The sequence below is a fragment of the Gorilla gorilla genome, chromosome 9 (genome assembly GCF_029281585.2).
Source record: "Gorilla gorilla gorilla isolate KB3781 chromosome 9, NHGRI_mGorGor1-v2.1_pri, whole genome shotgun sequence".
NCBI classification, from domain to species: Eukaryota; Metazoa; Chordata; class Mammalia; order Primates; family Hominidae; genus Gorilla; species Gorilla gorilla.
In genome coordinates this window covers 27,316,100-27,330,638 of record NC_073233.2, presented here as the reverse complement: position 1 = coordinate 27,330,638, position 14,539 = coordinate 27,316,100, and the positions used below count along the sequence as shown (strand labels likewise).

General features: G+C 41.9%; 1 protein-coding gene across 2 annotated transcripts in view; it reads right to left on the bottom strand.

Annotated features, from left to right (window-relative positions):
- NELL1 (neural EGFL like 1) overlaps positions 1–14,539 on the bottom strand; it is a 914,558-nt gene that overhangs the window by 632,685 nt on the left and 267,334 nt on the right. For both annotated transcript variants that reach the window (XM_019037681.4, XM_019037682.4), the window contains exons 10-11: positions 9,634–9,707; positions 79–178 (exon numbers count right to left, since the gene is read on the bottom strand). In XM_019037681.4, coding sequence (XP_018893226.3) covers positions 79–178; positions 9,634–9,707 — 174 coding nt within the window. The remainder of the gene's footprint in view (positions 1–78; positions 179–9,633; positions 9,708–14,539) is intronic.

The following is a 14,539-nucleotide window of genomic DNA, read 5'->3' as shown; positions in this document are numbered from 1 at the left end:
CTATTCATTAAAATCTCATGCCCCAGAAGACCGGCCCCAGCCTCACCCCATGCATGGCCCACTACCAAGCCCACTTACCTCTACAGACACGGCAGCACTGATTCTCAGGAAGAATGTGATCCTTTTCTGAGCAGTTCAAAGGAGGACACATTTCTGTAATTTTTACTAAAACTCCACCCTGGAAGCCAAATATTAGGGAAAGAAAAAGATGTTCACATTTTTAGTCAATGGAACAAACTTATAACGTTCTTTGTTAATAGCCTGCAGTGATAACAACATACAATAATTAATGCTCCCAGGGATTCCACTAAAAACGATAATGCCACAAATTAAATTAATGAGACCCCTGGAATATAAGGTAAATTTCCCTTTCTATAACCTAAAAGCCTCAAATTCAACAGTTTTGAAGTATCTTCTACGGAGCAGAAGGATTCTAACAGCAATGCACCGATAAAAGTCTAACAATCGACTCTTGGTCAGGTGGGGCCTAATTTATAACATTTCCTAATTTCTATGATGTAAATACTCCAGTGATGGCTGATTTTGAGCTACTAACATGGTATCACTGAAAGCAATGTTGGGAAGTTATGTATGATTGAGCTTATGTGAGCTCTGGCACGCCCCTGGATAACAGGCATTGTGAACCCAATGATAGACAGCATATCTTCCTTGCTGTTAATGAGTTCTCAGTTTGGATGGAGGGGGGAATAAAGCCTCATAAACTAGAAACCATAAAACATACAGCACAGTAAGTCTAAAAATGTGCTCTAATAAAAGTATTATAATGTGTCATAGAATAATAATTAACTCTGCTCAGGTGGGGAGAAATTATGAAGACGTCAGGTTTGGGGGAACTTGATTAGTGGAATAAAGGAAGAAGGGACTTTCCTGGCAAAGAGCTGAAAAGAGCCAAGGCATGTAGGCAGGAATGAACTGAAAGAGGATCAGAGGATCAGTTAGCTGAGCATTAGATTTTCCCTAGATATAAAATCACTTACAATAACGTGTGTAATATTCAGAAGGTGAATCTTTATGACCTTACTTCATCCAAGGTCTTTTTGGTTGACATTACTAGCATCTGTATTTAGTATGATGCCAATTTGTAAAAATTATTCCATTACTATTTTTTTAAAAATGCTGAGAGTTCCTTATTTTATCTAAAACATTTACTTTTTCTCTCCCATTTTTAAGGGGATGCTTAAGTCAACCAAGAAGCAAGCTCAAGAAGAGGCGTCTCATTTAAGGCCAAAAGGTAGTTCCCAACACAGGTGGAAGAAAAGGATGAAGGTGTATAGTCAAGAAGGGTGCAGGAGAGACTGAGTTTTCCATCTTCATGAGACCATCATCCCAGTGGTTCCACATTTCTCTGGTTTGGCAAGAACTTCCACTATATCAGGAATACCCATTCTTAAATTGGAACAGTAACATATGTCAAATATAAATTTCCAACTGCTCATCTTTTGGATTATTTGCACCATGGCTTCCTCTCCTTTCTCAGAATTTCCAGTCCAGACAGGCCAGCCTCTGGCATTCTTAGTCTTGTCTTTTCTTCTCCTTTTATCTTTATTCCCAATCTTTCCCAAGGTAACTCTTAACTTTCTCCTGACTATCTTAGAATTGTCCCTAAGACCTGAGAATTGATCCTGCTACTCACTCTTCCCCACTTCACAACTGCACTTCATTTTTAATCCTCAATCCAGACCATGATGGGTGGTATCTAACCTCAAAAATTAGCTCCAGTCCTAAGGCAAGTGTCCCTACCTGATGTGCCTTACTTTCTACAACAGGGAATCAAACCAGTTATTACCAATCAATGGAAGTTAGTAACCTTACTATCAGCAGCTAAATGTGGAGGAAATCACAATGCTGAATTACTTACCATTACTGCCTCTAAGTCTATCCTCCAATATTAATATATTTAGACATATTATGTCTCCTGGCATAAATAAGAGTGGCTGACACTGTTGAATCCTTTTGTCAGTTCTATGTGCGCACCTCTAGGTTTATCAATGCTTTGCTGCAACTGGTTCACCTCTGTCACTCTCAGAGCACTGCCCTTGGGCAATGGAGCCATTTTGCCCATGCAGAGAGCCGGAAGTTACATGCAAGTTCTACAACTCCCATGCGTATGACCCAAAGCCAGTGAATGAATGGTATGGGATATTCTTTACCTCGAAGACAGACAATCTCTAGGGTAAAATGTATGCTCCAGAGCCCATGGTGGGATTACGGTATGTCTGACCTTTCATCTAAAATTGTACCTCTTCTCAGTTTCTTCCCCTTCTCCATCTGGCATCCCCCACACCCTCGCTGGTTTCTCCTGGGGGCACTACCTTAATAAATCGCTTGTACTGAAATCCTTAGCTCAGGGTCTGCTTCTGGGAGAACCCAAACTAAGACAATTAAAATAAATTTCACTCTTGCTGTCAAAAATCAAACTGTTTAAAGATTATCTCTAGGTGGTGAGATTCGGGACTGATTCCCATTTTCTTCCTTACATTTTTCCCTCTATATTCCAAATTGTGTAAGTATATATTTTTGTAAAAACAAAATATTAAAAATGCTACAGAAGATTTTTTAAAAATAATCATTCACAAATCTTCTATTTTTATAAAAAGGGTTTGCTTCGCTGATTAAATCAGTCACCAGTTCTAATCAACCTTTAACATATTTAATGAGTAAGATCATAATCCCAAATATTTAAATGGAGACAAACCTTTTTGCATGAATTTGAAAAATAATATGAACTGTGATTACCATTGCATAAGTGCCACCAAATCCATTTAATCCAGCTACATAATTAGGCACAAACCTTTTATAGCTTTATTTTCAAAACTATCTCTAGTAAGAAATACCTGATAATTAACATTTTAAGTCTTTCTGATTATGGTATGTTATTTTATCACCCCTGGAGTTCTGCACTGGTGGAAAAATACAATTCCTTTTTTCTTTCTCATTTAGAGTGGCTGTCTCCATGTCATTGGTCAAATACATACACTTTTAAGTTCTGTACTAATCATTGTGCACTAACCTGAATTTCTAACAACATATAAAACTTACAACTTCAAATCAAAAATTGTTGCTAGGATAAAGAAATTCTGCAGAAAAGCAATAATTGGGCAAAATTAATAAGACTGCTAGGAGAGTTTATTCATGTTGATTTTTTTAAAAAATTATGTTAATTCCTGGAAACACTTGGTGAAAATATTTGAAACAAGAGTTTGTTTTTTGACTAATTGGTGTTGCTGAAGCTTTAAAATGATCCCAGGAAAATGAAAATGGATGGATCTCCAGGCATCCTTTTGTCAACTGAATGACAGAATATCAAAAATTATTTTAGCAATTATTTCCTTAATCCTCCCAAGGATAATACTTCATAATACCATTTTAGATGCCTAAGAGAAAGTTTAATTTATTGCATACAACAGATTCCATAGAGCATTAGAGCTTACATCTTGAGAAAAGCTGCCTGGGAGAAATAAGAGGCCCTTTGATCCTATACCCATTACCCTCACTCTCTGCTGACAATATCCATTAACTATGTCCCAAAGCTCTTCCATGGCCTTTTATAAATGCTACCTTTATCAAGGGAATCATTGGGCCATAGCCTGACCAATCTGATATTCTCAGATAGACTGAAAACTGATCAATCAATCCTTCTCAATCTACCCCTCTAAAATTCAGAATGGAGAATTATTTCCAAGTCAGTCTAACAATAACAGGAGTGGCAGTAGACAGGCTAAGAGAGGAGACTGTGGGGCCAAACCACACAGGTTCTGATCCCAGCTGGCTCACTCACTACCTATGTGGCCTTGTTCTTCTGTGCCTCGATTTTCACATCTGGGTATTACCTTCTGCACAGAATTATTATGAAGTTTCAGTGAGATAAATATGGTTTTTTGTTTTGTTGGGTTTTTTTTTGAAATGGGGTCTTGTTCTGTCACTAGGCTGGAGTGCAGTGGCGCGATCTCAGCTCACTGCCACCTCCGCCTCCTGGGTTCAAGCGATTCCCCTGCCTCAGCCTCCCAAGTAGCTGGGATTACAGGCATGTGCCACCATGCCCGGCTAATTTTTTGTATATTAGTAGAGACAGGGTTTTACCATGTTGGCCAAGATGGTCTCAATCTCCCGACCTCGTGATCCACCCGCCTCAGCCTCCCAAAGTGCTGACCCGCGTGCCCGGCCGAGATAAATATGTTTTAGATGCTTTAAATTGTGCCTGGAAAATAATAAGTGCTCAAGAAATATTAAAAATTATTGTCAATAACTCTTTCTTGTATACAAAGTAACTAGTAAATAACTATAGAAAGACAATAAATGGAAAAATAATTTTTTTGCACAGAATAAAATTATTCACATGCACTCACACAGGCACACACACACTACTTGTGCAAGAGAATAATCTGTCTGCCCCAACTTCTTTCTAAATTATTAAAAAAAAAACAGTAAAAGATGAACCCAAGTGTGTAGAGCAACTGCAATGTGCCAGTAATAGTAGTAAGTGATATTTAAATAAGCTGGCATTCAAATCCATGCCCATATCTTCTAAAGGTCTCAAATGGTGTCTGCCTGGCTCCTCTTTGATAATAGACGTTGAATCATAATAGTGACCCTTGCTAGAGTCACCCACAGCTTCCACTCAAAATGGAAAAGGATTTGCTAATTTTAAGTGTTATGGCTGATTCTGGGACCATCACCACAGTGAGCAAAATTGCCTTTAATCATCCCAGCTTTCCCTGAAGTCGAAGACAAAAGCAACGATTTTAGAATCCAACAGTTTTCCCTTCCTAGAAGTAAAACAATGTTCAGAGAGCATGGTATCTGTCTTAAATTCAAGAAGGACATGTATGGTCATATGGAATAACAAAAATAGCTCACATTTATTGAGGATGGTCTTAGTGGTAAGCACTCTACTAAGTTCTCCATGTGTTTTATCTCATTTAATCTACACAACATCCTTGTGTGATAATGTGCCAGCTATAGGTTATTGACCACCCCACCTGCTCCCCTACTCCCCTACTCCCCTACTCCCAACCCTGGGAGCTTCCTTGTCAGTCAAGAGATCATTAAAGCCCTTGTTGTCACACCATCCTTGCCCCTGCCACAGAGTGGAGAGCCCCTACACCCAGTACCCACTGATGCAGAGAGACCACCACACCTGCATGCCCACCAGACGACCTGGACTCCTGGAATCTCTGGCATTCCCAGCAGCAGCCAAGAGGGCAAGAATGGGAATCAAAATAGGGAGGTTCAAGGAAGCTAACCTTTAGGGTACAGTCTGGCCAATGAGAGACAAAATACAGGGAATGTCTTTCCTTCCCAGCTCTCCATAAAGAACAAAATTCAAGCTCTTCTTGTAGTAGTATCTCCTTGAGTGCTTCTGCAAGTCTCTAAATGCCTCATTCTTTTCAATCTTTAAAACACATTCCTGTCTTTTTTCCCAGAGGTGTGATGAAAAGAAAATGAAACAATGTAAGTAAGAGCACTTGTGAGGATGGTCTTTTCTGAGACACAGTGATCTCTGTCACCTTCTCAGGAGATGCCTCACAAAGCCAGCTGTGCTTTGTTGTGGGGTTCTGACTTTTCTGTGATGCACCATCTTGTACTTGCTCTCCTGCCTTTCCTTCCATACTTCCTTCTGTCTGTGCCTCACTCTTGCATTCCTAGGACTATACCCTTCCCCTTCCTCTATCCACGCCCATGACCACCAAAGAATAAATAAATAAAGCATCAACACAAATACCTAGGCCTCGCGTTCTATTTTCTAGAAATCAGGATCAGATAGGTAAGAAGTGTTGCTATTCTGACTAGTGTGTCCCAGCTAATGTTAGGCAGAAAAGGAATAGGTTTGACAGTTCAGCACAAGGCACTAGGCAAAATGTTCCACATTCCTCCAGGGCTGGTGATTATGCCTATAATTGTCTTCCATTATGTTGCAGTGGGAATGGTGAGGAGAGAAAACATATCATGTAGGAGGAAGTAATAATCTAAAGTTATGTTCTCCAACCCAGCTCTTACTGGAACCCAATGAGAGAAAAGAATACAAGGAACTCTGAACTTCACTAACAACTAGGTAAAATTTCAGGATTTAAACCCAGATCCACCTGACTGCAGATTTTGACCTTTCAACCACAATGCTATATTGTAAGAATAATTAGACTCACCCTCTTATCCTCCAGAGGGAAGAAGTAAAGCCACTGGACAGAAGTTACAGGTGGGTAGATTTTCACCCAATTAAAGGAATTCTCTGATTCCTAATGTTTTCCAGCCATGGAAATCCACTAACCTATTAGTTTAGTAACTTCCCATGATGATATGTTGGAGGTGGGTTTTGTTTTGTTTTGTTTTACTTTTTTTTGAGATGGCGTCTCACTCTGTCGCCCAGGCTGTAGTGCAGTGGCACAATCTCAGCTCACTGCAACCGCCGCCTCCCGGGTTCAAGCAATTCTCCTGCCTCTGCCTCCCGAGTACCTGGGATTACAGGCATGCACCACCATGCCCAGCTAATTTTTGTATTTTTGGGAGAGACAGAGTTTCACCATGTTGCCCAGACTGGTCTTGAACTCCTGACCTCAGGTGATCTGCCCACCTTAGCCTCTCAAAAGTGCTGGGATTACAGGCATAAGCCACCATGCCTGGCTGGAGGTGGGTATTTTTAAGTAGAAAATTATATCACAAAGTCTTATTATGACAGCTGGTCTCCAAAGATGCCTGTCTACCTAATGAATCATGCCTCCTGGTATTCATGCCCTTGTATTGTCTGCCTCTACAATAAATCTGGCCTGGGCCTGTATAGCCTTTAGAATGTAGAAGAAATGATGTTCCAGTTTCGGAGACCAGGTTATAAGAAATACTGGCGCTTTCACCTTGGTCTTTGGAAAGCTTATTCTGGGAGAAGCTGGCCAGCATGTGAGAAATCCCTGAGACCACCATAGTATAAAGAAGCCCAAGGGGCCAGGTGCAGTTGCTCACACCTGTAATCCCACCATTTTGGGAGGCCGAGGCAGGTGGATCATGAGATTAGGAGTTCAAGACCAGCCTGGCCAACAACCCGTCTCTACTAAAAATACAAAAATTAGCTGGGTGTGGTGGTGCAGCTGTTAATTCCAGCTACTCAGGAGGCTAAGGCAGAGGAATTGCTTGAACCTGGGAGGCAGACGTTGCAGTGAGCCGAGATTGTGCTACTGCACTCCAGCCTGGGAGACAGAGCGAGACCCGGTCTAAAAAAAAAAAAAAAAAAAAAAAAAAAGAAGCCCAAGGTAGCCATGTCTAGGGGTTGCAGAGAACAAGGCACACTCACACACATACAGAGAGAGAGGGACGGAGGGAGGGAAGAAGGGAGGGAGAGAGAGAGCAAGCACACCAGACAGAAACACAGAGAGAAGTCTCTTTCTATTCATCTTTGTTGAGGTGCTAGACAGAAAAGTAAAGAAGCCATCTTTGATAGCCAGCCATGTCAAGCCTTCATAGGATTCTAGCTCCAGCAGCCACCAGATTGCAATTGCATGTGAGAAGCCAAGTGAGAATCATTAAGCTGAGCCCATTCAACCCATGCAGCCATGAGAAATAATCATAAAATACAGAAATAATCCTAAAATACTAAGTTTTAGAGAGTTTGTGTAGATAGCCAAAGTACAATCAAACTCAACATGCCTAAACCTGGCCCCATTTGCTCTTCACTCCCTCCTCACCCACAAAACATGTTCCTCCTCCTGAATGTTCCTCTTCCTGCACCAGTATCTTATCATCACCTAATGAAGAGAGCATTTATCACATTTTGGCTTCTTCTGATCCAGTCTCCCTTCCCATGAGTACCACAGTGTTCTCTTGGGGAATGTTTTCTCCATTGCATGCTGTCTTAATGGGGTGATAATTCCAGGTAACTGGCTCCTTACACAGAGGATAAAGGGGTCGAATTCTTCCCCATCCTGAACAATCAGAGCTTGGATGTATGATCCAAACTTTGCTAATCATATGTCCTTTCTCCAAACTTTAAATCTTGTATAAGTGACTCCAGGACAGTAGAAATGATCGAAAGTCACTCATCACAGCAGCAATGTGCTTGCCGGGATCCCCGCTACTAGGCCATTGCTATGGTTTCTGCTTCCTAACTTCTGGGACTCTTTGATCTCTATCTAGTATCAAGCCTGGTCTGGCCTTCTGAGGATTCTGTGAGTCCCCCAATATCATTTCAATAACATTGTCATTTTTACCTACGTTAGCCAGGGGAGGATTTGGCTACTTGGGAAAACAGAAACTGGTATTCCCTGCAACTCTACCAGGAACCTGGACATCATCTGGGTTTCTCCTCTCCATCATATTAGCCTTCCCCAAACCCAATCACTCGAGTCCTTTCAATTCCATTTTTTAAATAGCTCTCGAATCTCTTTTCCTGTACATCTTCACTATCACTGCCTTCAATCATAACCTTAGGTCATTTCTTACAATTATTCAAATCAATCTGGTGCTCCTCCAATCACTCCTCCCATTGCAATCACAGTGACCTTTGGAAATGCACAGCTGCTCGTGACACACACACGTGTATGCACACACACACACACACACACAGAGAGAGAGAGAGAGACAGAGAGAGAGGAGAGAGCTTCAGTGAACTCTCATCTCCATTAAGATCAAGTCCAAACTAGGTCCATTGTCACCTGTTCTGTCTAACTGTCCAGGTTCATCTCTCATCACTCTCCCACATGAGCTCTAGAACTTCACCCAAGTCAAATTATTTGCAGGTCCCTAAGTAAAACCTGCTCCCTTTATTGCTTTAGGCATTTATAAGTGCAATTCCTTCTGTTTGGAACATGCCTTCTCCCTCATCTACCTAGGAAGCAATTATTGGTTAAGTAATCACTCACCCAAATACCTGCATGGCTGGCTCCCACACCTTACCCAAAATGTAATTTTGTTCCAAAATTACATCTCAGAGAGATCTTCTCAGTCCACCTATCCCCAACTCAGACCTCTCTATTCCTTCAGCCTACTTCATACTTTTATAGAATTTGGCATTATATTATACGTTTGTTTAATTCTTACTGTCTATCTCCCTCACTAGACTGCAAGTTCTATAAAGACAGTGACTTTGTTTTGTTCACTGTTGTATATCCAGAACCTACTATAATGCTGTCATATAGCATTTGCTTAATGCATATTTGTCGAATGATTATTGAATGAGATCTATGATCTTATACATCTTATTTCAAGTAATGCTTGGGAGGGGCAGGCAGGAGGAAGAGGCATTTTTAACAGTATATCAGCCCTCTGGGAGTAGAGTTAGTATTATCATAACTAGCATTAGAGACTGATTCCCCTAATACCAACTCAAAACCCTTTCGCAGGGCCACCCACCAGCCTCCCTAACTAATAATAGCTGTTAGTTCTTTCTCCTCTCACATCCTTGCCTTAATAGCTTCTTCCAAGGCCACCTGATCCACAGCTGACCACAAGCTAACCACATAAATGGCCTGGCTGGATCCTCGCCATCGTGTACTCCAACCCACCGCAGAGAGTTCCACCCCTCGGGGCCCTATCCAGGCCAATATGCCCCACTCAAGAACCTCATCTAAAGCCCATACATCTATCTATTCATTTTCCAGAAGTGATAGGGACCATAAAATTAACACTTACCCGGCATTCCCGACAGCTCTTGGTTAAAATCCGCTGGCCTTCTGCAAGAACTTTTCCTCCATAGATACATTTTGCTGTAATAAAACATAAAAATGGGTCAGACAGTCCTGCTGTGCCACAAAATGACCTCAGAGGTACCTTCTAACTCCAATAGATTCCACAGAAACCTAGATTCTCTGCTTCTGAACAATACAAATCTCTTTGTCTAAAGTGAAAGGAATTGTGTGGAGGATAACCCTTAAATCTCCCAGGCAGATCTCATCATGATTGTGTTTGCCCGGCCTTTACAGCCAGGATATACAATTATTTCAGTGCTACAGTTGCCAAAGGAACTAGAGAATGAATTGATGTAGTAAGAAGCTAAAACAAGAAAGAACTGGTGGCAACTGCTGTGGAGTGCAATTAGCAGTAGCTTTGATTCAGACACTCCAGCTAAAACGAACTGGGTGAAAGGGGACTCACATATATTCCATTCCTCAGAACCTCAGCCACAATGGAGAAGGACACCATTTCTTCTTCCTTGTGATCATGGGAGTGGGCGTGAGAAATACACACATGAGACAAGTGAGAAATACAAGAAAAGCCTGTAAAGTGCTAGATCAACGCACTAGAGAGAATGCCTTTGGAAAGGTGAGTTTAAAAGGCTGCCAGGAAGGGCAGGGGGGTGAACTTGTAGAAAATTTCAAAGAGAAACATAAATGGAACTCCTACCACTCAATTTCGATTGCACTGAAACTCATTTCTTGACTTAACTGGCTGACTCACTTTTAAGCAAGTACAGCATATGTCAATTTGATATGATCCTAATATAACACCACCAAATTCTCCATCCACTTCAACAGGAAAAAAGGAGCAAGTATCTGGTCACTCCCTCTCCTGCCCTGATGAGGACGCTTCTAGCCCCAGCTCTAGGAGGAACAGAAGCAATGATATGCACTCTAAGAGATCTCACCCACTAATTCGGTGTTGGTCTTATAGAACCACCTCACCTTTCAGAGCCTTTGTATCTGTATCTGCTAAAAATGGGCTGATTAAATCTGGTGGTTTCCTAGTTATAAAATCCTCTGATTCTCATGGGATGCTCAGTTATTCTTCATTTAAATAATATTTTAGTGTTACTAAAGGGCAGGCAACATGCTAACAGGTAATATAATGTTGCAAGAACCAAAGCTTTTTTCTCATGGAGCTTACAATCAGGGAAATAGACAGTAATTACATAATAACATCAGTGAATGTATAATTACTAAGTGAGGCAAGTGCTATGTTTGCAGATAAAGAACCTAGACCCCCTTCGATGTTGAGGGGCAAGATCTGAAAGGCAAAGAGGATGACCAGGTGAGAAATGGGGTTTTCATTCCTCCCTTCCAATAAAACAGAAAAAAAATAGTAGTCATCTAGTCCATTTTAGCCACAGGAAGAAGAAAGTCCAGGGACATGCTTTACTTAACATCATACCCTGTAGTGGATGCTGTGGTATATGGAGATCTACTTCCATGAGCAAAGGATACATTCTTACAACTGCTGTGACAGTTGGCAGCTAACAGCTCTCCCCTGAATGGAGATCTAAGACTTGTATAGGGCTGTAGAGAGCCACCTTGCCGAAGGTGAAGTTCTCTTGGTGGGTCAACATGGTACACAGTCCTGGCCCCCTTTCTCCAACTGAGGACAACTCTGAAGGGCCATTCCAGCTCCAAAGCTCCCGGTAGGAATGAGTTCGGCATTTGCTGTAACCACTGCAGCTTAACTTCTCCTTCTGCCCAATTCTTCTTCCTTCACCACCTCATTCCTATCCCAGAATTGATCCTGAGAGCACTTCCTAATAAAGTACATGTAAATCTCTATGTCAAAGTCTGTTCCCCCTCAGAATCTGACCTGCAGCAACCTCACTCCCCACCCAAATATGTTCCACTCCTGTATTCTCCTCTCAGTGAATGGCAATGGCATGGGTATCCATCCCAGCTCCCACACCCCAGTGCCTGGCATCCTTCTAACCTCTCCCTCTTACACAACTCCATGTCCAATCAGTGTCCAAATCCTATCAATGTCCCCTTCTTAAGTTTCTCAAGTCAACCTCCTCCTCTCCATTCCTCACCCTCTGCCCCCAGACACTGTCTTTGTTCAGGCTGTCATCATCCCTCTTCTTCAGTACCACCACAACTTCCTAGCTCTCCCATGTTCTAGTCTCAATCTTCACCAGTCCTTCCCCATATAACAGTCAGATACATATTTTTTAAGTGCAAACATGAGGCCCTGCTTAAAATCAGGGTCCCTAAAGCTCTCAGAATAAAGTCCAAAATCCTTAGTTCAGCAAACGAGGCCATTCATGAGGCTTCTTGTCTCCCAAGGTTCATAGCCCACCATTTCCCGTGATTTCATTCACCCTCCAAAACACCCACACCTCCACATATGTTCTAGCCACGCTTTCTCTCTCACTTCCGGGCCTTACATATACTGTTCTCTTTCTCAGAAACACCTGCAGAGCACCCCATCCACCTTCCACTGGCAACCTCCCACCCTATACACCCATGAGCTTCTGCTTAGGGCTGACTTCCCTCAGAACTTGTTCTTACCCTTTAACACTGGTTAATCGTCCTCACTTTTTTATTCTATTGTACTTTGAACCTAATCCCAACAAAATATATATCACATGACATCCTAATTTCCCATTTAATTGTACACCCCACCATGTCCCTGCTGCTAATTGCAACCCCCATGACGGTAGGGAAAATATCTATAATTTTATCTCCAGCCCAAAGCCCCATGCCTTAGGATTTATTGAGAGTAATAATAAATCATTTTCCAATTAACGAGCCTCCAGTAGGTGGCAAAAAACAGTCAAATTTCTTGATCCACAGATAAGAGTTATTTCTGGCATTCAATACAACTTCAAACATTAAAAGTAGGACCAAAAAAAATGGAGAATTAATATAATTGTCTGGATAGGTCCTTTCCTCCCTTCAGTAAACAAAAATCTATCTCTGATCATCTTTTATGCCTCAATTTTGTAGATAAATCAGTTGACCATGACTCGTTGGTCCTAATGAGAGCTAGATTTCCCAGTGTACTTGCATGGAGAGACCACACCTCCAAGGTCTGGAATTCCTGTCTAATAAATTCCCACACTCCCAAATGTGGCTGCTGCCAACTTGGCAAGGCAGCTTGCTCCAAAGTGACAGTTCTGCTAAGTGCACTGTTGTCAAATCTGCCATCTGCTTCTTGGCCCAAGCTGTGAAGCAAAGAAATAGACATTTTTTCTTCCTTTGCCCCTTGCCACTCCCACAATGGTATTAACACATTTGATCGCCTGCCTTAAGGCACTTGTCCGAATCCTCTCTTCCCCTTTGACAGGCTTATCCCAAAACTCCTAATCTGGAGATAAAAATGCCTCATTGTTTACATTCACACCACACATGGAGACACATCCACCCCTCGAATCCCCCAGTCTCTTATAAAAATTAAATGTCCACTGAACTTTATGTCCTCACATAGCAGGGTGCTTTGGTGCTGGTGAATGAGATCAACATATTACTGCACTCCTCAACCATCTGCAATTTGGCAGTAGTGCAGAATGTATGTATCTATGAAATTATCTTAGGATGACTTTCAGGATCACCACTGGAGGTCACAAGAATTTCTCCTGCTTTCTCATACTCATCCTCACTTCTCTGACAACAGGCCTCCTTCCCTGCCACTGCATTCCTAGGCCTAACATCAGCCCTTATTATCCAACCTCCTGATCTATAGCCAAAAGGCTTATTTTTTATGTCTGAGGAAATTCAAGCATAAGGTCAGTCAGGCTCTGGTGCGTTTGGCTGGGGCATTTGGGACTCCATTCCAACAGCTTTCAGTGTGATTAGAAATGTAAATGGATACCTAAAGCTCTTCATATCACACTGGTGACATGCAAACTAGAATATTTCACAGTGCCCAAACACAAAATTGAAACCTAGCACCAACGCACACTTCTTCATTATGTCAGAAACAAATGTACTGAGGATATGAAGAGTTATGCAGCTGTATCTTTTTGCACCGACAGACACCTGGCCCTTCAATTTTGACCTTGATTTTTCTGGTGCAATGATTGGACAATTTTGCCATTTGGGTGCACACTGAATAAACAATTGACAGGTACAGCTTGACATCCCTGTCAGATGTGGATACAAGGTTTCCCTATCTTTATTTAGGTATTTGTACCCTGCACACACTCCAGCCATCCCTTGGTACTCAGCGGCCTAGAATGTCAAAATCAGCACACTGTTTTACACTTTAAAGGAGAGTGGCAGATCAGAGAGACTGAACACCCAAAGATCCTTCCTCCCTCAGTGAGCTAATTCACAGCCTTGGCTTCAGATACCACCTCTATGAGCAAGACACCCGCATCAAACTAGTTGTACCTCAGGCATCTCTAACTCAAACATGTCAAACGAAATGTATTGCTCCCCATACTGCTTCCTCCACCTGTCTTATTTCTGTTAATCACAACGTGAGTCTCCCACAGGCTCTTGTTCAAAACCTGGCAATTTCTCCCTTACAGACGTTCTGTCCCTGATCCATTTGTCTCATGCAAAACAATACCTGTGGAGTATCTCTAATGTGCCAGCTCCTTTGGCTGTCACCCACATCCTTCCCTTCCTTTGCATCTTCCCAGGCTGTGCCTGCCTGCCAGCCTCAACACCTCCACCTGGAATATGCCCAAGTTCCATATCCCCCACCACCTCCAGCTCTCTTGATGCAGCAGCCTTTCTAAAAGCACATCTTTGATTATGCCACAACTCTGCATTAAAACCTTGATTGGAGTACCAAAACCAACATTGGTTTATTTCCATGATTTTGTGTATGCAATTCCCTCTGGCAGTTATGTTCTTACCTACTTTGTACACCTGGAAAACTCCTCTTCATGTGTCAA